This window comes from Electrona antarctica (genome assembly GCF_951216825.1).
Source record: "Electrona antarctica genome assembly, chromosome: 6".
Classification (NCBI taxonomy): Eukaryota; Metazoa; Chordata; class Actinopteri; order Myctophiformes; family Myctophidae; genus Electrona; species Electrona antarctica.
The window spans coordinates 13,320,801-13,348,304 of record NC_136811.1 but is presented as its reverse complement, the minus strand read 5'-3'; the positions used below and the strand labels follow the sequence as shown (position 1 = coordinate 13,348,304).

General features: G+C 43.2%; 2 protein-coding genes across 2 annotated transcripts in view; both read left to right on the top strand.

Moving 5' to 3' along the window:
• The window catches only part of ncapd2 (non-SMC condensin I complex, subunit D2), a 39,603-nt gene extending 19,913 nt beyond the window's left edge, over nt 1–19,690 (top strand). Inside the window, exons 17-32 of the mRNA XM_079504164.1 lie at nt 745–829; nt 2,371–2,507; nt 5,442–5,574; nt 5,925–6,000; nt 6,574–6,792; nt 6,930–7,090; nt 7,793–7,904; nt 8,114–8,237; nt 8,509–8,664; nt 13,599–13,776; nt 14,704–14,798; nt 15,157–15,237; nt 16,896–17,079; nt 18,729–18,897; nt 19,112–19,228; nt 19,426–19,690. Coding sequence (XP_079360290.1) covers nt 745–829; nt 2,371–2,507; nt 5,442–5,574; nt 5,925–6,000; nt 6,574–6,792; nt 6,930–7,090; nt 7,793–7,904; nt 8,114–8,237; nt 8,509–8,664; nt 13,599–13,776; nt 14,704–14,798; nt 15,157–15,237; nt 16,896–17,079; nt 18,729–18,897; nt 19,112–19,228; nt 19,426–19,508 — 2,110 coding nt within the window. The 3' untranslated portion in view covers nt 19,509–19,690. The remainder of the gene's footprint in view (nt 1–744; nt 830–2,370; nt 2,508–5,441; nt 5,575–5,924; nt 6,001–6,573; nt 6,793–6,929; nt 7,091–7,792; nt 7,905–8,113; nt 8,238–8,508; nt 8,665–13,598; nt 13,777–14,703; nt 14,799–15,156; nt 15,238–16,895; nt 17,080–18,728; nt 18,898–19,111; nt 19,229–19,425) is intronic.
• Nucleotides 19,691–24,225: 4,535 nt separating this feature from the next.
• nppcl (natriuretic peptide C-like) lies at nt 24,226–27,101 on the top strand. Its single transcript, XM_079502517.1, has 2 exons — nt 24,226–24,584; nt 26,068–27,101. Exons 1-2 carry the CDS (start codon nt 24,486–24,488, stop codon nt 26,377–26,379), a joined length of 411 nt encoding a protein of 136 aa, XP_079358643.1. The 5' UTR covers nt 24,226–24,485; the 3' UTR covers nt 26,380–27,101.
• The last annotated feature ends 403 nt before the right edge of the window (nt 27,102–27,504 follow it).

Below are 27,504 nucleotides of genomic sequence, written 5' to 3'. Positions count from 1 at the left end.
AGTGACTTGGCTTCACCCAAATTGTTCCTCCATTTTAAAGTTAATGTGGAGAAATGACCAGGTGGATGCTGACAGTGTGTGTGTGTGTGTGTGTTGGAGGCAAAGGGTTCGCTCAGCTGTCAAAGGTTCGGTCAGCCATGAGCTTAATTTCTTTGGTAATCTGAGGGTCAAAGGCAACACCTGACCCTTCTGTGAAATAATTTGAATTTTATTCAACAGACAACAATTTTATTCAGCAGACGCTCCCAGCCTTTGGAGCGATGCGATCATTTTTTTATATCAATAATCTCCGTCCGTTTGATCAATCTTTTCGTCGTGTATGGCGATAATATTTCCTTTAATTATTACATGGCATGAAATATTTCCTCTAATTGCATGGCACATGCCTAATGTTGAGGGGGGGGAAAGGCAGAAAAATATATCTACACAGTCCTAACTATGAATCTTGACTCTTTCAAATGCAGTCGAAGTAAACCAAGACTGTCTTTAATGACATGCATCGTTGCAATTGAACAAAGTAGCGTGCGATGAATAGAGGACTGATGAGTACTGAATAGAGAGCCGGAGCACCCTGCAGTTCTCTATAGCCAGTTAACAGGGTGTCATTAAAAAAATAAACGTTTTGAAAAGTCACAGAAGGGATTTTCACATCTTCAACTTCCTTGGGTTGACAGCCCTGTGTTAATTTAATATTGGTGTCTTTATTGGAGGTTTGTTCACTACTGAAGTCTCCTGTCTCCACAGGTCCAAAGCTCAGATTCTGGTGGACAGTCTCTCTGTGCTCATGGTGGATGCATCTCTGGGGACTATCCAGTGTCTAGAGGAGATTGTAAGTTGTAACACCCTTTCTCTCTCGCCATCAAGGCTTGATTGCTTGCTGGAAACGATCCAGTTGCACAATGGCTAAAATTATTACCCTAGTTATTTTTTTAGAATAACTGTGTAGAAAGTGTAGAAAAATTGGGTTCATAGGAATTCAGAAAGGGCTGCAAAGTGGGAGTCTGGTGTCTGTCTACATGAAATATCTAAAGTGTACTGATTGAATCCATTTACAAATCATAGGCCCTCATTTATCAATTGAGTGTAAAATCTGCCCCAAATTCGAGCATTTATAAAGTGATCGCAAACAGCTGATCCTTCCTTAATTTCGTTCCGACGTTAATAAATGTGACGGCTGAAATCTATCTGGCACGCCCTATGAAATCAAGCCTCGCCCTAGTTTTTGCGACATGAACAACCGCAGTACGACCTTGGAAACCATAGTTGCATGACGAAAAAAGTAAATAAAGACGTTGCTGCCCGCCTCACCCCCCCCCCCCCCCCCCCTCATACACAGACGCACGCACACACGCAACTTGCAAGCAACTGTCACTGTTGTTAGTTGTATATACAATTATTAAAGTGTTTATTAATTTAATATACAAGATTAGTGAACGAGAACCTGTGTTCTGTGACGCATTCATTAAATAACATTGCTCACGTCATTGGAATGAGTTTGGACACGCACAGCCCGTGCCTAGTACTTACTACTACTTCAGATCCCTTTCCACTGAATTCAATACCTGGCCCTGCCCAATGATGAGACCAAGGCGAATGCGAGCTGACTGAACAAGATGGCCGAGTACTCCTTGCCTCTACTGGCTGGTAATCTTGGCAGTGTAGTTGAGATTTGCTGCTCTGCTGTAAGGGCCTGCCTACAGTGACTTGGCTTCACCCAAATTGTTCCTCCATTTTAAAGTTGATGTGGAGAAATGACCAGGTGGATGCTGACAGTGTGTGTGTGTGTGTGTGTGTGTGTGTGTTCGCATGTGTTTGAGGCAAAGGGTTCGCGCAGCTGTCAAAGGTTCGGTCAGCCATGAGCTTAATTTCTTTGGTAATCTGAGGGCCATAGTCAGAGATGCAACACCTGACCCTTCTGTGAAATGGTCTCTCTGTGCTCATGGTGGATGCATCTCTGGGGACTATCCAGTGTCTAGAGGAGATTGTAAGTTCTAACACCCTTTCTCTCTCGTCATCAAGGCTTGATTGCTTGCTGGAAACGATCCAGTTGCACAATGGCTAAAATTATCACCCTAGTTATTTTTTTAAAGTGTAGAAAAATAACTGGCATGATGCATAATGCAGATGCATGACTCCAAGGTGTAGACTATTCTACTGCTATTTAATATTTATCTGATTAATCTACTTTGATTTTGGGCAGTCATGCACATCCCTAGTTACAGTATGCAGACAGACACGGGTTGTGTTCATTAATAGATGGGTAAATCGTGCAGTGCTACGTCTCTTCTGCAGCATATCGTACAATGCACATAACCTGCTGGCTCTGACAGACGGCTCACTGTTCTGAACCTTCCGTCTACGTCTCTGTAGGTACAAGAGTTCTTCGGCAGTGGCAGCGCTCTCCAGTCCACTGTGGTTCAGTTTCTGTGGGAAAGATTCACCGGCAAGCGGGACACAACCGGCCTGCACAGGCGAGCTGCGGTCCTGCTGCTTGGCATGGCTGCACGGTAAGAGTCCTACACAAATGTGCATGTGTCATGAATGCTGCTGAGACTGTGAAACACAGAGCACTTGGAATGATATTGCGTTTTATTTCTAACTCTGACATTTGTTGTACGTTTAGCAGTCATATAATGGTGCTCTCTCGCGTCCTTCGAAAGCCTACACGAGTTGTGCAGTTGTAGGCAATAGGCACTTCTGCGTTGGCCACAGAAGTGGTGCGTAGTTATAAGCACAACCCGTGTAGGTTTTAGACTGTTGCTGTTCTCTCTGTTGGTTCTCACTTAGACATTAAGTATTTACATGCATCTCATCTTCATAGTGTAGGATCACTCTCTGTAGATGGAGGTCAAACTGCCACCCTAGAACCGCTTTCAACGTTTATTATATCGATCTATCGCCCTGTGATGAGAAAAAGGCGAGTACACAGAATCAGAAGGTCGGGTATTTCTCGACTAACGGGTGCTGCTGGTGGCTGGTCATTGAAGTGTTCTTGCCTTATCCCCACCCACATTGAAATTTGCTTTTAATACTGGAAAGATGCAGCATGTGGGTAGGATGGTGATTTGTCATATAATCTGTCGTGGAAGTTATGTTGAACTTTAATAGAATCTTGGGTTTTATAGTGACCTGACTATGATATTAATCCAGATATTATCAGCTATCTTTATCATCTGCTGTGCTATAATAGTTGTGTGTCCAGCCTTCCCACTGGACCCCCCCACAATGCTCTATAATAGTTGTGTGTCCAGCCTTCCCACTGGACCCCCCCACAATGCTCTATAATAGATGTGTCCAGCCTTCCCACTGGACCCCCCCACAATGCTCTATAATAGATGTGTCCAGCCTTCCCACTGGACCCCCCCACAATGCTCTATAATAGTTGTGTGTCCAGCCTTCCCACTGGACCCCCCCCACAATGCTCTATAATAGATGTGTGGGGAGGGGGTGACCCCCTCCCCACTAGACCCCCCCCACAATGCTCTATAATAGTTGTGTGTCCAGCCTTCCCACTGGACCCCCCCACAATGCTCTATAATAGATGTGTGTCCAGTGGGGAGGGGGTGACCCCCTCCCCACTGGACCCCCCCACAATGCTCTATAATAGTTGTGTGTCCAGCCTTCCCACTGGACCCCCCCACAATGCTCTATAATAGATGTGTGTCCAGTGGGGAGGGGGTGACCCCCTCCCCACTGGACCCCCCCCAATAGATAGATGTGTGTCCAGCCTTCCCACTGGACCCCCCCACAATGCTCTATAAAAGATGTACACTGGACCCCCCCCCAATAGATAGATGTGTGTCCAGCCTTCCCACTGGACCCCCCCACAATGCTCTATAATAGATGTGTGTCCAGCCTTCCCACTGGACCCCCCCACAATGCTCTATAATAGATGTGTGTCCAGTGGGGAGGGGGTGACCCCCTCCCCGCTGGACCCCCCCAATAGATAGATGAGTGTCCAGCCTTCCCACTGGACCCCCCCCCCACAATGCTCTAATAGATGTGTCCAGCCTTCCCACTGGACCCCCCCCCACAATGCTCTATAATATGTGTCCAGCTTTCAGTGATTAACAGAATAGATGTATTCTATGAGAAATTGCTTTGTATATATTTATTTAATTTATCTGTTATGTGCTGAAGTGTAATTTGTTCTGCTACACTCAGACCACGGGAGTAATCGATATAGATTGACTCATTATTTTTTGACTGATCTCATGGCCAGTAAACTATACATCCCAAGGTTCTACCAAACCAAAGATTAACATCACTTTAATGAAGGCAGGAAGACACCTGATTCAGTTGGCTATGGACACTTTAATAATCTGATGGCTGCCGGCTGCCTTATTCTGAGGGCAAAACGGCTTCTGTATTCTCAGCTCGAAGAGGGTAGCACGTCTAGCTTTACTCCCGTGAGCTTTGTATTGCTTACCCCCTAGCCTCAGCTGTCTGAGTGAAAAAGATATGGTTGGTCAAAACTCAGAACTCAGCCCTGGCTACTCTGCATTGTACCGAAAAGTTATAACCAGATTAATTTGGGCTTGACGCCAGCACTTTGAACTGTTCCTTTTAAAAATGTTCCCTCAATCTCTCTCAAAGACAGCCACCTCTGGAGGGAAGAGAGGGAGGTGGGACGGGGGATTATCTGCAGTCCTCCCACATTGTGCTGCCTCTCTTCCAGCCAGACAACATTTCTAACCCGTTTATCTCCTCTGTGCTTCTGCTAACCGGGCCTCCCACACACATTATTCGGGCAGCAGGCTGGGGCTGGGAAGGCCAACAGAGGGGACATGCACTTGATAAATGGAAATCTAGACATGAATTTTTTCCAGCCTTACACCATGGCGTGTGGTTGTGTGGGCACTTGGTGTTGTAAAGATGTACGTTTGTAAATGGCTAAGGTTGTACTGTATACGTGTACAAATGCACGAGGCAAACTGCAGAATATTAGCCCTACTGTAACTCCATCTCCTACCCTTACCTGTTTGATTTATTTTATTTTTTAGAAGGTCTGAAGATTGAATAGATTTCAATTTTGTGTCAATACAGTACCTGAAGTGTGTCCGTCCTGAAACACAATCTCATTCACATCCTGCTACACTGGTAAACCTTTAAGACAAATGGGAATGCGCTGGGAGTCAACTGCACACTGTGGTGTCTGTGGGATTCAGAAAGAATTAACTGGCTGGAAATGTCAATTTTTACAATATTCTTGTATGGTTAATTATGTACAATTATGGAGTGCACCCTTTTCAAAGCAGTCATTTTCACTGGTAAATGAAACTGAAGGTTATAAGGTTAATTGTGGTGTAGGAGGTGCTGTGCGCCAGCGTAAAGTTAAATGTGTAAGCGGATGTTGGCAGAGAGTGACACTTAACCTAAACTGTCAGAACGGCTGCCATCATTGCGGAATGACTTGATGTCTTGTCCATGTCCCTTAACAGGGCAGAGAGGGAGGTTGTCCTCAGTAATCTGGACACTCTGTGTTCTGTGGCTCTGGGTGAGAAAGTGACTGAAGACTTCCTGTTGGCCAGAGATTCTGTCATCACCATCTGTAGCATTACAGATCATGTCAAGGTAAGAACACTAACACCGCTACACACAAAGAGATTAATCGCTACACGCAATTAATGACTATTTCTATACTCATTTTTTGGGGGGGAAATAATGATTTTCTGTCCTGATGGTCTAATCGACCGAAACGTCGACCCAATAAAGAGCAACATTTGGGCAAGTGTCTGACGGTGTGCGGGACCCTTTCTTTTTCAAAGATTCATCGTTGATTATATTCAAATGTAGACCGTTGGGGAAACTCATGTGGTAACTTTGTAGAATTTGCCTCTTCCAGTGGTGGATATGTAAATTTTAATTCTTACTATCTCAGTGTATACAGTGTAGAATGTTTGACTTTCATTTCATTCTTCCAGCAATCTAAAGCTGCCCCGTTCAGATTGCCCCAGGACCACCAGCTCTTCACGTGCCTCACACAGGCCATTGCTGAAGGTAAAATGCACTACTAGGGAGGCGGGGGCAGGTGTTAACATTGAGCAGTAATATAAAGGAATGCAGCTCTTTTTTGAGTCTCTTCACAATGGTTTGTATAAAATTCTTAAAGGAAGATGTCATTCTAACAAGTCTTGGCCCATTAAAAGGCATGTCAGTTTAGATTTTATATACTGTGTGTGTGTGTGTGTGTGTGTGTGTGTGTGTGTGTGTGTGTGTGTGTGTGTGTGTACAGCACATTGGTTGGCTATAGTATTCAGATTTAAAAGTTCATAGCGTGTCACTTCAACAAAATCGTGACAATTGGTCCCTGGAACAATCTTTTGAGATGCGGTTCTGTGGCCAAATGCATATAATTGTGGGGGTCCACTGATTCACAACATTTGTAGAATGTGGTGTTAATGGGCTAATGTTTTAGAACAAAGGGAGCTAGTATAGAAAACTAACATTTCGACCTATGCAGTCTTCATCCGAGTCATGGCCTAATGTTTTATTCCTTACTGCAAACTAACTTCACATTGGTACTTTTGAATTTTAAAAGACTGTCTCCCACTCCCTCCCTGTGTCCTCCAGGTGTGGTGATGGAGGACCCCTATTGGCAGAGCTTCATGGAACAGGCCGTCCGTCTCATCTACTTCCTGGCCGAGTCCCCCGACCAGCTCTGCTCCCACCTCCTCCATCGGTGCGCTCGCCTCTTATTGGATCAGATCACAGAGACTGCCGACAAGGAAAACGACAAGGATGGTGACCAATCGCAGTGTGGATCTCAGGACCACGATGACCCCAGTGAAGGTGAAGTGCTTTTTTTTGTAATTTGTTGCACAATTATAACTGAAGCTAAGTGACTGAAAGGTACATGCGAATTCTGTTTGTATACTTTTTTTTTTTTTTTTCAATCTCCTGTATCATTGTGCCTCTGTCCCCTGCAGTGAACTCCGTGTGTCTGGCTCAGCTGCTGTCCCTGTGTGGCTGCGTAGCGTTCTGGCAGGTGTCTCACCTAGAGCGCAGCGTCAGCATGGAGCTGAGGAGGTTGAGAGTTGATAGGGAGGAGAGACAGGAGAAGGAAAGGGGACCCTCCAGGAAATCAAAGGTAACTTGGCACAAACAAAATGTAGCAGCAATGTAAGGGCCAAGTACATTTTGTGCCCAAGACGTCTGTGGACGTCTTTCAAAAAAAATATATATAATATTTTTTTTTATTAAAAAAAATCAGAAATCTCAACACTTTTTTTAAAAAAAATTTTAACACGTGGTGCCAAAGTTTGTGTTTTCGCCATTGAGAATGCATTTGGCGTTTAAATTAAATAACTCGGAAACTATAAAACATTTCAAAGTAAAAAGTTCCAGCATGTGTCTCCACAGTCAGCTGAATTATAAAAAATGTGAATGGATTTTCTAGGTGAAAGTGATTTTGGGCAGTTTTGCGTGGGCTCTCAATGTGTTAAAGATGGAGGAATTGGGGTATGATTCATAAAAGGGAATGATGCCAGGCAGCACAACTCACGTTCTGTCCTTCAGGCACTTTTTATTTTGTAAGATGGGCAACTTGGTATACGATTGCGGATGTGTTTAGGCTCGGTGCCGTCATCACTTCAGCGTGGTGAGTGACGGATGCACTGCAGCTGTGTAATTTTTAAGGTGACCTAAAAAATAAGGTCCCCTTTAGGTGAAACGTCAAGTACAATCTATCACTATAAAATATCGAGAGCATTCCAAGGATGAATAGCTGCAGTGTATGGGACTGGTCGATGGAGTAGTCTTAGTAATAGTTCTATGCGTGTTGTGCCAACAGCAGGAGGCCAATGACAGTGCTGTGGAGGAGGAGCTTGGCTTGGTTGGCGCCTCTGCTGAGGACGCAGAGGCAGAGCTCATCAGGAAGATATGCGAGACTGAACTATTGGCTGGTAAGGACACTGTTCTAACGCGCACCAGCGAGCCATGCTCTTGGCTTTTTCTAGAAAATGTTTCTTGGTGTTGTAACACCGTTTGTTCTCTCTCCTGTGGTAAAAGACGCAAATGTTCTCACTGTATAGTCTCACTGTTTAAAGGAGAACCTACTGGTCTGTGTGTGTTCCCGTTTGTTGTTAAAAACTAAGTATTTTCACTGTTTTAGAGGGGAACCTGCTCTCCGAGTTCCTGCCCCTACTGGTGAGAGTGTGCAGCTCACCAGGACGTTACTCCCACCCACAGCTCACGGCTGCTGCCTGCATGGCTCTCTCTCAGTTCATGATGATCAGGTAAAATAATGCAAATAAAAACATTTAAATTATGGTCGGACAAAACCTGTATTTAAGAAATGCTTTCAAATATGAAATTTGCATACATACAAAAATGTTCACTTGAGTTCTGTCCTAATAAATATAATTAATTCGAACCTATGCACAAGTCTAGCAATAAAACATGACGTGCGTTGTACTGCAGTCACACATAAACGGACTGCTATACTAACTTGCAGATTGACATAATATAATCTAACAATGTTTTTCTTTATCGTCCTTCCTCGATCAGTCCGTCGGTGTGCGAGGAGCACATCCGTCTGCTGTTCACCGTGCTGGAGCGATCCAGTCTTCCTGTGGTGAGGGCCAACGCCATCGTGGCCCTGGGAGACCTGACGGTACGCTTCCCCAACATCCTGGAGCCCTGGACACAGAACCTCTATGCCAGGTAAGAGGGTTGCACCTGCGTTCAATAATTTAATTTAAAATCGGGGAGTATGTCAGTCAATGCCGATACGATGTATTGTACAATATCTATTTTTTTTTATTGATAAAAAGACTAACAACAAATGGGAAAGAGAAAAAAAACTATACAAGACTATACAAAAAAGAAAACGGGGAAAACAAAGCAAGAGACAAAAAGGAAACTAAAGAAGAAAAAAAAAGGCTGCATTTTTCATACTAGACCTGTACGTGCCCGGCGGCCTACTTGAGAATGATGCAACTTGTGAACCTAGTAATAATACCCGTTATATTCCTTTTTAGTTTTACTTCACCTTCATTTAAATTGCATTGAGAGAAAGGATGGTAGAGTTAACACTAGAGAAAGTAGGAATGCTAACACCAAAGTACCGAAACAATGTAATTCATTAGTAAACATATCCTGAAATGGTAGGCCTGCTTATCATTAGTATTCACATACTCACCTCACCTCTTTTATCATTATCTAGCTGACCATTTAATTGCACAAAATAATTTGATCACTTTGGAAATTAACTAACATCTGAGTTTGACATACTACACTGATGAAGACGGCATGTTGGCATAACGATGACATTGATGAAGACTGTTCGCCGCGGTGACTTGGTAAACTGGCGAGTTCTCCGGTATCCCTCTACACTGTCTCCAGCATGGCTGTTCTGTTTTCAATTGTCTTAATTTTAGGTGTTGTAAAAAATCTCCTTAGGTTCTTCCAACAGAATTCTCTCAACATTCTTGAGTTGGTAGACATAATTTGTGTTTTGCACATTCCTCATTTCCCATTCCTCTGTAGTTTCCCAATTGGTTTTAATGTACTCTGTGGAGTTGGTCCTAGCTGAAACCAAGGCTTGTATACACTAGAGACACTGCTCTTTTGGACTCATGTTTATATGCCTGTATAAGAACCTGTATGAGATCGTTTGAGGCCACCGGCTCAGAAGCTTTCACCTCACCCATGAAGTACTCTCGTACTTGACGGTATCTAAAAAAAGTCCATGTTATCTATACACATGCACATATTTTTCAGTTTTTCAAAAACGCATTGCCATCCATGGAAGTACTAAAAGAGGAAAAACCATACCGAGCCCATCGCCTGAAAGTTTGATCATACACACCAGGCTTAAAATCTGGATCGTAAGCGGGCCACCTCAACACCCTGATTGTCCTCTCCATTCTGAACCGTTTCACGACTTTGAACCAGATATTTAAAGTAAATATTGCGACTGGGTCCAAAATGTCATAGGACTTGGCCTGTTTATTTCCAATTAAAGTCTGAAAAGGGATGTTGCTTTTTAATTTCCAAAGCTTTCCATTTTGCCTCGCATTCATCATCACACCAACATATTAAAGGTCTTAATTGTGTTATTGTGATGCATAATAATTTCTCAGATTAGGAAGAGATGGTCCCCCTCTTTCTTTAGGGAAATTATTTTGTATTTTTAATGCTTCAACTCTGAGTTATGTACAAATGAAACCAAATGAACCCTTCTGTGAACCCAATGAACCCTTCTGTGGCGTAAGGGTTCATTTAGTTCCCATTGTACACTCTGGCCCCTTTTCCACCGGTTCAGTTCTTTTTGACATAAAGAACAGGTACTTGACAATAGTCAAGTACCCCCTGAGACACTACTGTACATCATGCTGAGTACCCCCTGCACCACGGGAGAGGAATAACAGAAAATGTAATTATTTGTAATCAATTTGTCATACATTAGCAGAGGGCATCAGCTGATGCGAGGTTAACACTGTGATTGTGTGTGCATGCAGATGGCGGAGAGCGAAATAACACATTTATCTGAGGCAAATATCATGGAAAAAAGGCATTTGAATTCACTTATCCAGTGTCATTGTGGCTGCACCCCTCACTCAAGATGTCTTTCTGTGGGGGGGTGTTGAGGGGAGCTGGAGAGATGAGGAGACCCTTGTTCCTAGGCATGTAATGATAGATTGCATCACGATTTAAATCACTGAATTGATTTACAAACGGGCAGCAGAGTGTGGGAAAAGAGTATTCAATAATTTGCTACTGTATTGAAATAAGGATGAGAGGAGAAAATATTGGATTTGTATAAGAAATAATTGTCTGGAAAACAATTTTGTGCTTAGAAATAATCTTTAAGCACATGGTGATTCGTGAGTGACACAGTTCATACAAATTACTTTGGGGAAAAGCCTGATACATGCAGTAATGGCCACTTTAGTTGTAAACACGGCACACCCGCAAGTCGTGCCCCCTCGGACGGTCTGTTGTGATCAGCTCCACCTCCGTCTGACAAATAAACCACTCTTGTCTTCACTAATATCCACTCACTAATACAGGCATACTATAAGCAGCGACGGTTTGGTGCGTCATGTTCCACAATGAAGCACCAAACAACTAAATAATGGTCAAGCTAGTACAGGTAAAGTGTGTGTGTGTGTGTGTGTATTTACACACACACACACATCGCTATTGGGTCAGGTTAAATGGAGAGAGGAGAGCGCGTGACTAGAACGAGCGAGGGGGTGTTGGATACCTAAGTGATTAGATAATGTGATTTATTTTTTTCCTCCTATCTTATACAACCATGACAGAATATAACGTACATTATAGTACGTACCTCCCTGGTTTCCTCCCCCCTCTCCCTTTCTGTTATCTCTCTCCTTGTATTTATTTCTCCCTTCTCTTTAATGACAGCTGGTCGCATTTTGAAAATGGATGCGTTGAAGCTGGTTGGAGTGGTTAAATTATTACTACTAGTAGTGCAGTATGTTGTCAGGGTAGTTGACGTCTATGACGGGCATCTATGATGCACCAACTTGGGAGAGTTCAGGGATCTCCATGAATGTGTGTGGTGGCAATGGTTACACGCACACATACACCACCATCGTCACGTTAAGAATTGGACACAACTGCGTAATTACTACTGTGTTCCACATTGTTCCTGAAAATAATGTGTAGTCTGTCGTAATTATACGTGGATGGGTGGGCAGAATAATTGAGGGTGAAGGTTGGGGGGGTGTCCTGCATTGGCCCTCACACTGGGAAGGGAAGTTCAAATAAGAGGAAAAAAACGCATAATGACTGTCTGTCTGCTTCGCCTCCCGCTTTACATGAACGCCACACAGAACAACAGAACTACTGCTTTCCTTTTTATGGTGTGTGTGTGTGTGTGTGTGTGTGTGTGTGTGTGTGTGTGCTTAATTATAATTGCAGCTTCTATTCTGTAGCTGAGGCTTTTCAAGATGTATGAAACGTTTTGTGCTTTTGCAGTATTAGTCACCTGGCGTCGTCCTCTGCATTTTTCTACGCGATAAGCATTTCACGGTACTCTCTAATTGTCTCCCACGCTCACACCTCCGTCAGGCCACACTTCTCCAACCGCCTGCCCTGGAGTCTCCTGATAAGGGCATTAAAACTAATTGCCCTCTTTATGGCTGAGTCTTTCTCTACGTAGCCATAGATTCGGCTGTAGCCAAGCATTGGCGGACGTCAACATTAACAGGCCGTGGTCTTGTGTGTTTGATCCTCTGCCAGGAGCCCTGCTCTGCCATTCAATCGGTTAATGAGCTTCTTTTGTACTTTGCTTGTTTTTTAAACTATTTCAGAATGCCATACTACTGGTGCATCCCATTATTTACCATTGTATTCTTAAATGAGCCAACGATGACCATTTTGTTGCAGTACTCTTCATAACGGGAATTGCGAATTGTTCTGGTAACAGGAAATGTGTTGTGCAGTACAGTACTGTCAATATATTTTTAGCTTCCCCAATTAAACTTAGTTTATTGATGAGCATCTTATTTCGACTGTGTAGGGTAGCTATGTAAGAGTTTCGTCAACATCGCATCATTGTGCATAATTTTATTTTAACGCAACAAAATTGAACTAATTCATGGTTATTGGCTGTCTGTCAATACTTGCCAATCTATAAAGTGCTGTGATCTTGTCTCCGATCCAGGCCACTCTGGCCTCTGTGACACAACATGCAGAAACTGACGTCTGGGACAATAATATGCAGAAGCTGCGTGTCTCTGTTGGTTTATGAGTTATGCAGAATCTGCATGTTATGTTACAGAGCAAAGTGGGGAAAAAAGCGGCACTCCAAAATATAGGATGCAAGACTGGCTCAGATGCAATTTCTCATATTGAACACTGACACGTTTCAGCAATAGCCTTCTTCAGAGCAGATTAACAGTTTAGAGGCCCCAGACGGAGATCACCGTCAAGTTCATGGTCAAGTGCCCCAGACGGAGATTGATAAACGGGACGGAGATTAATGATATCAAAACCGATCGCATCACTCCACAGCCTAGGAGCGCTTGTTGCCCAATCCTCGGTGTTGCACAACAGTGACGCGTCATCGAAAATGTTCCCTGCCTGTTTAGCCGACGAAAACGAAAATCTTAAAACGTTCATAACTCGTGATCTAAATCATCCCGTCTAATTCTGAAAAGATCCTGTGTTAGACGGCGCTCTGCTGTCCAGTCGCTAGTCGCGATAGATTTATTTGTCCGTTTTATCCGTTGTCGATCGACTCTAGAGTGGTGTGGTTATTGTTAGCTGCTACACAGACATTCACAACTTCTGGTGCCCCGGTGAAAGTGGTCCGGGCGCTATAAATGATGGGCACATTTTATTAATGGATTAAATAGGTCCGGGCCATCAAGGTGTTAAAGTCTGTAACATAACATGCAGGAGCTGCATGTCTCTAACATAACATGCAGGAGCTGCATGTCTCTAACATAACATGCAGGAGCTGCATGTCTCTACAACATGCAGAAACTGTCTGGGACAACATGCCGAAGCTGCATGTCTGCATGTAACAACACGCAGAGGCGCCATGTCTTAAAAGCAATATGATTAAAGTCCAATTTGAATTGCCCTGCCAATAAAAACCTTTTCTCCTCCTTTCACTCCAGGCTGAGTGACGAAGTTCCGTCAGTGAGACAGACAGCTGTGACGGTGCTGACCCAGCTTGTGCTGAAAGACGTGCTGAAGGTCAAGGGGCAGGTCAGCGAGGTGGCCGTGCTGCTCATTGACCCCCATCCTCACATCGCCAGTCTGGCCCTCAATTTCTTCAACGAATTGGCCTCTAAGGTACATGGTACACAGTACAAGCTGACCAGAATCCATTTTATTTTTGAGGCGTGCTAGCCCCTCCTATGTCCAGCTTTGAGGGGGTGTGTGTAATCGCAAACATTGTATGCCATTGAAAATGACTGGCCATTTTTCTTACACAAACATTAAATTCCCATTGAGAATAAATTCCCAATGAATGGTGAATTTACGTCATGTATCTGAGCAAATCGGCTATCCTACACAAAGGTTCAATTGACAATGAATGGAAAATGTTACGTAATTTTGTGTCTGAGCAAAACTGCTTAGTGACTATTTTCATCCTACACAAACCTTCAATTCCCCCTTGACAATGAATGGAGAATTTTACGTCAGTGTCTGAGCAAATAGACGTCATGATGATAAGAGCGCCCCTCACGTCACACGGGTGTGATTTTCTTTTTTTTATCCTAAAAAAACACTGAAGCAGCTTTCTGCTTCTACGACCGACGGCGTGGAACAAACTCCCACTATACCTTCATCAGGCAGCCTCTGTAGAACTTTATAAAGCGCAGCTCAAGACTCATTTCTACACACTTGCTTTTAGTTTAGCTTTTAAAATCCTTGTTGTTCACGTCCTCACTGTATTGCATTACTGCTATTTTAAGATTGTATGCCTTTGCTTTCTTTCTCTATTGCTCTGTGAAGCACTTTGAGCTGCCTTTCATGTCACGAAAGGTGTTACAAATAAAGTTGTATTATGCGGAGCAGAGAAAAGATTTTCTTTCAGAACAAATGAGCTTTATTACTTTTTGGGTATTGCAATCAATATATATATTTTTCTGTTAAGCACTTAAAAGGTGCTATATAAATAAAGCTTTATTAAAGACAAGAGGCACGATATAATGCGCTGTCATTGCGCGGTATCTAAAGTACTTGTCTCCTTAACGGCCTTCAACCCTTCCTCAGGATAACGCCATCTACAACCTGCTGCCAGACATAATCAGCCGACTGTCTGATCCAGAGAGAGGCATGAGCACAGAAGACTTCAATACCATCATGAAGTGAGTGTGTGTGTGTGTCTCTGTTTAAGGATTTCTCACTGTGAAGGACTTGTCAGACTTGAGTCTCAAGACTTTTGAGAGTAATGCCAAATGAAACCTTGTTAACTCATCCATCGCCAAGGACTTATTTAACTTCTTTTTCATGATGTCCTGGAGCGCCAAGGACGTGTTTTTCGTGTTTTATAACATGGCTTTTTTTTTTGAAAAAAATAAAAATATATAAAAGATATATGATGGCGGTCAGGGCCTTTTGGCGCCCCCTAGTGGCGATGGATGAGTTTTAATATGAGGGCGCCATGATTCAATGTATCAATTTTGTCTTTGTTTTAAGGCAACAAAAATTGTGTTTGCTTTTCAGGCAGCTGTTTTCATACATCACCAAAGAGCGGCAGACAGAGTCTCTGGTTGAGAAACTGTGTCAGCGCTTCAGGACTGCAAAGTGAGCAAAACTTCCTTGCCCTTTTTTTTCACTCTTTCCCTTCATGGTCACTATACAGTAACATCGTTTAACTCTATGTAGAAATGAAAATCTTTGGTCATTTGTGCACTTAAATTAGGTGTTTTGTATCCACAAAACAGCAGCTCTTGGTCAAATTATTATGGTGATATTGGTCATTTCCCTTGTAGTTTCATACAATGCCACTTGATGTACAGGGCATATGCCAGAGCAGGCGGTAGAGTATCTGCTATGTACTTTTTTGACCCAGGCCAGCCCTGTACAAGGAAACTCTATCCATGTCCCCTCTTCTCTCCATGGCTGATCTTACACAGTAATCGGATGCCAGATTTCAGTAAACAAAGTCATGTATAAAATCCACTTGCCAGTGTCAGACATTGAATGCCCACACATGATCCATAAGTATCACGCTAACCTTTCAAAGTCATACTCTAACCCCCCCCCCCCCCCCCCTCCATATTGGCCTTGTAATTCAGTTCCCACTGCTTGGGGTCTTCTGCTCGGCTGTGCGTCACCAATCCGTCCCTGGACCACAAAGCGAGTCCGTCTCCGAATGACACAATAGCTGCTTCAATGACATGTTCCAAGGTGGGAGGGAGAAATGGGTGAAAGCCCGGGGCTCTCTGTCCTGGTTTTTCAATTACTGTACCCATATCTTTTGTATGTTTCTAATCACGTTTCCCTTCCGCCCCCAAGTTTTTATGAATGTATTGATGGACATCACAGACTCGGTTACCTTGGACATGCATGTAATTCATTCAGTTTTTTTCCCTTTGAGTCAAGTGATTGACTCCAGTTGGTTTCTCTCCAGTCTCAAGTACTTGTGTGCCAGGCACACTAATGCAATGGTTCCCAAACGTTTTGACAATTTGGCATTAAAATTGTCCTTTAGAAATGTGCAGATACTGTGTATACACCTGTATATTGGTTTGATTAATGTTCACTGAGAAGACATCCGAGTACCCCCTCACTATTTTGGTGACCCCCAGTTTGGGAACCAAGACTGTGGCCTTGTGGTTAGAGTGTCCGACCTGAAACGGGGAGGTCGGGGGTTCGATCCCCAGCCGGGTCATACCAAAGACTGTAAAAATGGGACCCAATGCTTGGCACTCGGCATCAATGGGTTGGATTGGGGGGGTCAAATCAAATGATTCCCGAGCGCGGCACGGCTGCGGCTCACCGTTCCAAGAGATGGGTCAAATGCGGAGAACAAATTTCACTGCGGTAACGTCACGTGTGTGTGTGTGTGTGTGTGTGTGTGTGTGTGTGTGTGTGTGACAAATCGTTTGACTAAAGGGCCTTGCAAACGGGGAGCGATAAAACGCAGCTATAGTTCATTTTCAATGAGACCTGCGTTTTTGCTCGGAGAAGTCGCGGTGCGACAATGCAAGCGTATTTACGTGAGCGTGGTCCCGTGAATTTGTTGTGCTCGTTACGTGCACACGCCCATGACTCACCAGACCTGGATTCTGTTTAGCTTTTTTTTTTTTATGCTTGCGTTGTTGCGCCCCTCCTCAACAGACAATCCAGGCAACAACGCCTGCGTTCCTCGCTTCACGTTTGCAAAGCCCTTTATGCATTACATTCATATGCACCCACCCGCGTGCCCAAATTAACGTGCACACGTCTCCTCTCTTTAGGACTGAGCGCCAGTGGTGTGATGTGGCCGTGGCCCTGTCGCTGCTGTCCATGTGTGAGCGTGGCCTGAAGAGACTGCAGGAGTGCTGGGAGTGTTACAGCGACAAGCTAACGGAGCCTGGCGTCTACCAGCCTCTGCTCTCCATCACCGCTAAGCTCCGCCGTGGAGCCAAACCCCTGTTTAAGGTACCACAAAAACACACCAGCTCTTCAACTGCACCAGTAGAATTAAAATAAGTCCGCTTTTCTTTCAGTTTTGTGTTGAAGGCATGGCCCCTTAAATGGTGCATTTATATAGCGCCTTTATCCAAGGTGCTTTACATAGATTGTGCATTACATTCACCCATTCATTCACCGATTGCGGCGGAAGCCATGCAAGGTACCAACCAGCACATCGGGAGCAATTTGGGGTTCAGTGTCTTGCCCAAGGACACTTTGACATGTAGACAGGAGGAGCCGGGATTCGAACCACCGACCCATGGATCATTGGACGACCTGCTCTACCTCCTGAGCCACAGTCGCCCCTTGAGGTGCAGTCTCATTTTCAAGCGGGTCCCATGGGACACTCATGAAACAGACATGGATGTGTATTGTGTACAATACAAGTATACAGATGCATTCAACATACAAAGCTCATCTGACAGGTGGCTTGCCCACCCTCTTGCACCACACCATCAGCTATTGAATGTATTACACTGGCAAGTGGCAACCCAAATCTGATTTTTCTTTTTGCTTTTCCGGATTGGAATCTGATTGGTTTAATCTTGACATTCAGAGCTGGGCACTGGACAATGTGATGTCTGTTTTTTTTGTCCTATTGGAGTTGGAGGTCAGAGTGGCTGTAGCCTCGGAAACCCAGACGTTTTTATTTCCAGGGAGGGAAAAAAAAAGTCTGGGTCAGAGTCCACTTCAATTCGGCATAGAGTAGCGCAAACATCGCTCACTCTGCTGATTTCTGATCGTCTGCACCTTTGTTAAATTGACACACACACTCCTCTCGCTCTGTCTCATGTCGCGCAGCTGCGCATAGTTTCTCCCGGCGGATCCTGCCGGGAGCTGCCTATGCCATAAAAAGCATAGGTGAGTTCCAGGCTAGAGTGGCTGAGGTTCAGCCCACCAAGAGAAATTGTGTAGGCGTAAAGAATTGCAATTACTCCTACAAAAGGCAATCTACCATGCGCCTGCAGAAGACTGTAAATGAATGCCACATTTTCACATACTATTGCTCTCACTCATGAATTAAAGTTCAGTCTCCACGATTGATTTCAGTCATTTAGATTCTAATAGAAATCAGCATGTTGTGCATTGAGAATCCTAGGGTTGTTATTTGAAGTGATCAAACTAGCAATAGTGATGCATGTTCAATCTCCCAGAAAACCCTAACTGATCTCTGATATTTCATAAAAGCAAAGGTTAAAGCTTCAATCTGCAATTTCTGTTTGTCTGCATCACTACCAAAACATCTGATCCTAACTTTACATATTGTACCAATTGTTCATGAAACACAGCGTGTGTGGGTGGGGGCCTCCTTTCACGCCATTTCACTTAATGGCAGTTTAGGACTTTGCCTAACGCATATTTTCAATTTTTTACTTTTTTTACTTTTAATCCCTACGTACTACAGTGTCGACCACTTTCTCTCAGACATTTTAATATTGTGTAAGTGTCTGTGGGTTTTATACATGTCAAACCAATAAAGTATTAAAGAGCTTGTGACTACTATTGTGTTCCAATTTAGTCACATTTCCTGAAGGGTAACGGTTTTGGACAAATGTTTCACTGCATAGTATCGTGGATGTGTAGGATGCTGACCATAAGCTTGTCTTCACCACTAGGCCCAGGTGGATGAGTTTGAGAAGCGGCTGACGGCGGTCCACACACGGGGACTGGAGAACGTAGAGAGCCCTGAGATGGAGGAGGGGGGTTCTGCTTCCGGTTCCGGTTCCGGAAAGTCCATCTGTGCTACACCACTAGCCGCCAGAGGCCGGGGCAAGCCCAAGAAAGGTCGGTGTCCCTTTTGTATTGAATCCTATGGCGTTTGTCTGTAAGGAACATGTTTCATTGATTATACATTTTATCAATGCATACATGTCCTGGTACCTACCTACCCACTACAGTTCAAAGAAATTCAAGCCAGGGGATTTGGAGTACTTGGCTTAAAGGATATTATCGTGCCATGAAACTTTGATCTAACAGTCTAATTTACCCACGGTCACAGGTCCGCCAAGGTCTTCAGTCTCCCAACGTAACGATGACGTCTTTGTCACTCCAAGACGGACCCGCAAGTCCAAGAAGCAAGCCATCACTTTCAGCAGTGACGAAGAGGAGGATGAAGGTGAGCGCACAACAACTTTATTTGTTTTGGGGCTTTTATGTCTTTATAGGACAGACTGACAGGAAATGGCCACTAGCGGCCACTAGTGACCGCTAGTGGCACGTTGGGCGATACATGCTTGTGTTTTGTACACTGAACAAATCGAAATGTTAAATGCCCCATTTAATGACCTACGATATTTTCTTGTTTGCCATCAGATGCCGTAATGACGGAGAGCGAGACCCCCAAAGTGACCACACCGATAGCTCGCACATCACGACGAGCTCGTCTCAGAAACTGAGCTGCTGGCTTTTGTCATTCTTTCTGTCAATTTGTTTTTCTGTCATTTTTCACCCGTTTGTCTCTGTTCTGATTTCTGTCAATGTAGTATCTGACGTATTGTACTTCCTTTTCCTAGCATTTAATATTTTTTTAAAACATGTGACTATTGTAATGAGCTGAATAAAAAATATTTTGAGCTGAGAGTGTGAAAATCCTTGTCAACTTTGAAGCTACATTTCTCATAGGGGGGAGGGGGGTGTTGGTCAGTTCAGCTAGATTTACACCTTCATTAGCAGGCGAACTGAAAGTCCACTAGTATGTGTTTGGACAGCTGTGGTGTGCAGTACCTTCTGGCCAGCAACAGCTTGCCCCGACACTGTTACTGCCTCGATTCAGTCTTCCTTGTCTCTCTTCCTGCCCCCCCCTCTTTCTCTGCCTGTTCTGTCACATTGAATGTCTGTGTTTAACCAATCTCATGTAAAATGCATTCACTGTCCTGTTCCCTGCTGTTGAACATGGCAGCATGTTATTTCTTGTCGACCCTGACATGTTCACTCTCCCATTGCTCTCCTCCAGCCTCCTTTTGTAACATGTCTCTTTTGAGTCTTATTCATCCGCCTACTTTTCTCCAAAAAGGCTCCACTCTTTGCTGACATCACATGTATTTATGCTCACCCTCCTTGCGCTTACCCTAGTTGCTAATCTTCTCCGCTCTCGCCCACGCGCTCCTCTCCCAAAAGACGAGAGGGGGGGCACTCTGCATTTGATTATGTAAAGGCCCTTGCTGACTATCTACTTAATTGTACCACTTATCACCAATCCGATGTAATCCTAGGATAATAATCGTGCACTGAGTCATGGTGGCTATGTATATTTAATGCTGTTTTGTTCGGTTTAGATTAATAATAATGAACCAACGACCTCCAGATCCACCGTTAACTGGCCTTGTGTCTTTTTTCCTGTGCCTCCATGGCCATCGCTGACTCAAAACAAAAACCCTTAAAGGGGCATTACACTCATTTTCAACATTTTTCTATGTCAATGTACCTTAGAGCTGTTGGGTGGAAATAATAACGTTCCCCCATTCTGTGTTTCCTAGAACTAGAGGTCTGAAAAAAATCATTAACATGGTGAAACACATCTTGATGATGTCATCAAGATGTGTTTCACCATGTTAATGATTTTTGAGTGGTGTAAACCACTCCTACAACTGGCTTTTGTGTGCAGAAAAAATGAGCATGGTTGCTATGTTCAAAATAATTTCTGACGTGATTAAATCACACCCGGGTGAACTGGATGACCATGCTCATTTTTTCTGCACAAAAAAGGCCAGTTGTGAAATCACATCCGGGTGTGATTTCATTACGTCAGATCAGAGCTGATCAGGCTATATAATACCTTACCTTATATAATAATAATGATTTCATTACGTCAGACATTACGTCAGACCACAGCTGATCATGCTATATAAAACCTTACACCACTCAGTTCACACGGGTGTGATTTTTTTTCATAATTACAGTTCTAGGAAACGCAAAGGGGGGACTTTTTTATTATTTCCACACACACACAACAGCTCTAAGGTATATTAATGATGTTGAAAATGGGTGGTTTTCCCCTTTGTGTGTGTATATATAGATTTTTTAAATGATTTCATTACACAAACATTTGTTCCTCATTAACTAAACCTATTCCATCACTATACACTCCTTGACTAAACCTATTTTGGGGTATGTTTAGTTTGAGGGGTGCCCCTCCTATACACAGGTTTAATGTTTGTCTTTAGTTCAATGTTTGACAATGAAGGGAACATTTACGTCATGTGTCATTTACGTCATATTGTTGTCCCTTATTTTTAATGGTGTTTAATGTTTGTTTGCACAGTTTGTTTTACATCACCTAATCAACATGAGAGACTTTAATATATTAGTGCCCCTCACTTCACACGGGTGTGATTCTGTTTTTACTAGGAGGACATTAATCTGCCTTGATGTGTGACGCACATTTTTGGGGATTACATAGTTGTGTCTATTTCTGAATATGTTTGGGTCATGTGTTGGATCGTGTGTGTGTGTGTGTGTCTGTGTGTAACCCTGCTAGAGCTGTGGCACTTTGGCTTCAGGGGGTCCAGGGAGCAGATGGCTCTGACAGACTGTAACTTACCCAGCAGAGAAGAGCGGTCAACACGCCCTGGGAAGGACCAGAGACAAATGAGATGGAGAGGCTAATGTGAATAAGACAAGTTGGTGTGTTTAAAGTACAGTGACGGGAAATCCAGACACAGCTGTGAACATTTGTATGGGAAGTAAAACTGGCTAGTATATCATATTAGCTCAACATGACGTATCTATTGAATTGTGATATTTGATGTATATTAAAAGTAGTGTAACAAAGCAATTCACATCACACTACTTTAACTTAAACTGTTAAGAACTCTGATTTTAGGTAAAGATGCAATATTGAGGCACAGTGAATTGCTTAACATGAACACAAGTGATATTTTTGAGTGGTGCAAACCACTCCAACAACCAGCTTTGGCTGTATCTGTGTTTGTGTGTACCTGTACGTGGGGCCCAAAAGAATGAGCATGGTTACTATGATCACTGACATGTCAGACCACAGCTGATCAGGCTATATAAGACCTTGCACCACTCAGTTCACATGGGTGTGATTTTTTTTTTTTATGGATGACTGACGTTTTGTTCAGTCATTGAAACCAGCTCGGTATACAATATCTGGGAATAAATATAAAGTGCATTGTCTATTATTCCACATGTCTGGAGCATAAAAACTAAATGCGGTCTTTCAAAGTTTGGAGTTGACCTCAGGAACATGTAATGACATTTTGTCCTGAGAGATATAGGCTATTACACAGAGGTTTAATAGTGAAGTAATATAAATTGGTAATTTGTTTAGGAGCACTTTGTAAAGGAACACACAACGTACCAGTGTTGTCTTGTCTCAGGGAGAGAGTGCCATAGAGGGTACAATGATGATGTACTAGTAAACAGTGTCAACACACAATATTGGAACAGTTCTAAAATGATACATCATTGAAATTGATCATTTGTGCAGGTGAGTCATAGTGGGTTTCTTTTTTTGGGGGGGGTCACAGGTCTTTCAACAGCTAATGCCTTCATAACATTGCACTTGGGTAGAAACCTTAATATATCTCTAGCTGACGGGGAATATAAAAAGATCTGTTTTGTACATACAAGGTTATCACCCGACAGCAACCATAATGTGATGACTACCTAAATGAATTTAGAGCGGTGCAGCACATGACTGGGACCCTTAATTTCCAGCTAGCAGTCATTTGCCCTTTGAATTTAGTAGGCTAAGAAGTGCTCTTCAGTGGCATGGACCATGAATCATGATCAAACTACATTGCATTTTAGCAGTGGTGGGAGATGAAGTACTACGATTTGTTGCAGAGTAAAACGAGCAATACCACGATGTAGAAATACTGTTCAAGTAAAAGTTCTATAAGAAGTTTAAAAAAAAAAAAAAAAAAAAATCAAATAGATGTACAAACTCTCTGCTTTGCAATGTGGCATGTCAAGTGAGCTTGTAGATCAGCTATTGTCAAATAGATTACCTATAAAGTAGGGCTTAATTGGATAAGATATGTTCACTAATCAAAATCTACAAAGTAACTTGTAACTAAAGTTTTCAAATAATTATAGTGGGGTAAAGAGTACAATATTTGCCTCTGAGACGTAGTAGAATAGAAGTGTGTGTATATACAGTAAAGTGAGTAAAGTACTTAAGCTTACTTTCCACCACTGGGTATGCACTGTACTTGAGCAGAACTTGCTTGAAGTACAGTGAGCACAGTTTATTTTTTTATTTGTGAGATGTCAGTGGGTCCACTAGGCCTCCTTGCCAGCTCCCTGGATGCAGGGAAATGCACAGGCTCTCCAGCATTCCTGTATAGTCACCCTGGGAAATTGTCAGTCACTCCAACGCCATGACGGCATTCCCATGACAAGAGGTGGCAGTGGGTGGGGCTGATCTCTGGCACTGCATGGAAAAGCCCCCCCCCCCCCCACAACACCCACACCCTGGCCCGATGCCCCAACATTCAACCTCTGCCAAGTGAACAAAGCGAGCAAATTCATCCTTTGGTTTTCCATCAGTGTGACAGACAGACGGACAGATCGGGAGGAGGAGAGAGGGAGGGGCCTGGTGAGAGACACATCGTGATGCTGCTCTCAGCAGGTGCAAACAAGTGAGAGGTAACTGAGGGAGGAAGAGGGACTGTGATGGAGAGGAGCCTGTAAGAGCAACACACTCACACACAGAGAGAGACTTGTCGGGAAAGACGTATCACACAGGGGAAGGTGAGTGTCTTATTTCCCTTTTCAAAGAATTATGCACTATTATGATGAGCCAAATTGTTTTGTACGGTCAGACTCAGGTGTAGTATGGTCTTTTATAACCAAATATAAAATAATATAGCCTATAACAAAGCAGTTTTTCAGCATTTTGTGGGATCGGATTATAATGTAACGGTATACAATCTTTAATACACAGACTTGTTCGTCACTTACATTGCATGCTTTAGTCGTGATAAAGAGGTACATCGTTTTAATAACTTTTGAATCAATATCCCTTTTCATTCACCTTCATAACTGTAACAGTAATAGCAGTTTTATAGAAAGTCCATTGCCAAGTTTATTGTGGCATTTTCCAGACATCAGTATCAATGCCTTGATGCTGCCACGTGAACATTACATGTCCTTGATGTCAGTGGCAACATTCCAACACAGTGTCTTCACACAAGAATAGAATATCAAATATAACTTCCAGAATTAAAGAACATTGTGCCGGATGTATACCAATTAATCTGTATCAGTGTCACAAGTGCTGTGTCCTTTTCACACTCATAACTATTGTGTCTGGTGTGTGTGGGCGGTGCCAGTGTTGTGTGAAGTCGTGCCCAGGCTTTGTGACCCCCGCTAGTGATCCGTGGCTGTCCTAGATCTGCGCTGCCATGCTGTGCCCTGTGCTGCTTTGTGCCATTCTGCTCCTGCTGGCACCGCTGGAGAGAACAGAGGCGCGCGCTCTGCACCCGTCCCCTGATGCTGTGCAGGTATATACGCACGATTAGCCATGTAGAATAGACATTGGGCGTTCATTATGCGATCAACGAGCAGCAAATCTTTGGCATCATCCCCTAAATTTAACCGTATATGAACCCTAGAATAGATAAGCTAATCTGGGGCAAATATTCAGCCAAAATAGCAGATCTACAGGCCTAAATGTGGTGTGTTGTGAGTTTATAGATTATTAAAAGACTGTGGGCTATATCTTTGCATTTTTTTTTTTTTTTTTTTTACTATTTTCAATAACCTTTTAAAATAGTTCAAATAGCCGATCTGCAAGCTCACAACGTGTCGATGTAGATCAGCTTTTAGATCAGGTTTTTCAAAATGGTAAAAAATGGCAAATACGTTTAGGGGTAAGGGGTGGCACAAGATAGGGCCCTTAGAATAAGTCAAATAGAAGAATGCACAGGTGGATCAAACAGTCTGTGTGCATGATACTGTTATTACAGGGGTGCCCAAAAGGTAGATCGCGATCTACCAGTAGATCACAAAGGCTGTGCAGGTAGATCACAAGACATGCCCCTAAAGAATATTACATTTTTGGCATCTGCCACTTGAATTAAGGTGACTTGATTGATTGACATCAAAAAAGGGCCTGATCAGCACAACCCAACCCACAATGAAATATATTGTTTTCAAGAGTTGCTGTGCACAAACGTCAGTAGCATTACAAATGAAATTCCATTTCTCCCCCTCTATTTCTCATTCCAAGTGCATTTGTCTTATATGTAACGCCAGCACCGCTATTCCATATTTAAGCTATTTTCAGCAATTGTATAATATTTTTTCCGGTCAGTAGATCTTGTCATTTTGAAAGTAGCTCTCAGGTCACTGTGACCTCTAATCATGTAGAAATGTCTTCAAATGGTATGAGCGAGGAATCAAAAAGGGCAGAATGGAGGAAGGATGCGGGAGAGACTGAGGATAAGAGAGGAGGAGTAATGAAATGTATCGTTGATTGAATCAGCATGCTCCCAATGACATTGTTCTGTATGTATAGCTGTATGTTTCTGTACTGTGTGTGTGTGTGTGTGTGTGCGTGCGTGCGTGCGTGCGTGCGTGCGTGAGAGAGAGAGAAAGAGAGAGTCTCTATGTTTTATTGTTTCTCTGTGTGGTTGTGTTTCTGTACAGTATCTACTGTATATGTGTGGTTGTGTTCATGTACAGTATGTGTGGTTATGTGTGTCTATGGTTTTCCGCTCCGTAGTTCTTCAGACTCCACCTCAGCCCGTAGCACTTGCCCTTGCCACGACGACCTTTCAGGCGTATATGCAAAGGATAAACTTATGTCATTTAGAGATAGCATACTACAGATATTCTACTGTTAGACGGATGTTAAGTTCTCACTTACTTCCTTGATGACTATTTCTATGTATTTGTATTACCATGCGTTGTTGTTCTTGCTTACTGTAAATTGCTCTGGATTAAGAGTGTCTGCTATTAAAATGCCTAAATTGTAAATTGTAGTTCATGGGGCAGTTCCTGGAACGCTACAATGACCTTCTGACCCTTGATGACCTGGAGAACATGCTGAGCAGCAACCAATCAGAGGAACCTCCGTCCATGTTCTCCACGGGGGCCGTCAAGGTAGCGGAGTACCCCAAATGGGCGGACGTGCCATTGCAGTCCGAGACCCCGTGGCTCCGCTTGCTCAAGGGGGCCCTGGCCAATCAGAAGCGGGCGGAACCGGCGGAGAGGTCACGGAGGGGTGGGTGGAACCGAGGATGCTTCGGGCTGAAACTGGACCGGATCGGCTCCATGAGCGGACTGGGCTGTTAAGTGGACAGAAAAGCAAGATAAATTAATAGAAGACTGCAGTGCCATCCTCCATAGGATCTATGACAAGGAAACACAGATTCACACATAAACATACACATACCGTACAAGCACTATTAAGCACTTCTAAGAGCCCCCCACACACACACACACACACACACACCCCCCCCAACTCCATCTAAGTATCAACACAGAGTCTTAAGAGCGTGGGAGCTATGTTTACAACAAATTGTTATCACACTTGACCATCCATTCGAGTTTTCATGGTACATTTGCACTTTAAGTATTTCAGACTTTGTCTAGAACAGTGTTTAGGTGAATAAATGTTAACTGTGTGTAGGCCAGGGGTAGTTTGTTTGTAACTGAATGTGTAATGTATTTTGAGTATTTGAATATGACATCTGTAGTTTTTATTTCTCTTCACTGTTGTTTTATACGTTATATGTAGATATACATATTCATAATTTGCATGAATAAATGCATTTGGCATTTGTGTTTAGTCTGGTTTGTCTCATGTAGAAATATAGGGGCCCGCACATGCATAGAAATATTAGTGGTGAATTTGATTCCATTGCCATCCCCTTTCTCTCCACTCTGTTTTCTTTCTAGCTAGACGGTACTGTTCATTACAATAGAAATGTCTTAAATAATAGGAACTCAATTTGTTACTGCTGAGCCTTTTCACCCATGTTACTATTGAGCTGTTATTAAATCTTCTGACTGCTCGAGGAGGTTAAAGTATGTCTGATTATTTGACAAATAATCAATAATAATCAAACCAAACCCCTACCAATCCTTTCAAAACGGCTTTCTCTAGGGCTGATTATGGACAAATGAGATATCTGGGAGTACATTTTTCAGCCCTTCGCCCAATATTTACAAAGAATCACACCCGTGTGAACTGAGTGGTGCAAGGTCTTATATAGCCTGATCAGCTGTCGTCTGACGTAATATCAGTGACCATAGTAACCATGCTCGTTTTTTTGGTACGAACAAACAAACACGGGTACACGGGTACAAAGCCAGTCTTTGGAGTGGTTTGCACCACTCAAAAAATACCATAGCAAAGCTTATGGATTCAAACATGTTATACCGGTAGTAAGGTGTTCTGTTCATTGTACCGGGACA

Bases quoted from the DNA above. Each gene is read 5' to 3' on its own strand.
- nppcl (XM_079502517.1), top strand. From the start codon at position 24,486: ATGCTGTGCCCTGTGCTGCTTTGTGCCATTCTGCTCCTGCTGGCACCG. The intron at 24,585-26,067 runs GTATATACGCAC...TGTAAATTGTAG, and splicing joins CGTCCCCTGATGCTGTGCAG to TTCATGGGGCAGTTCCTGGA.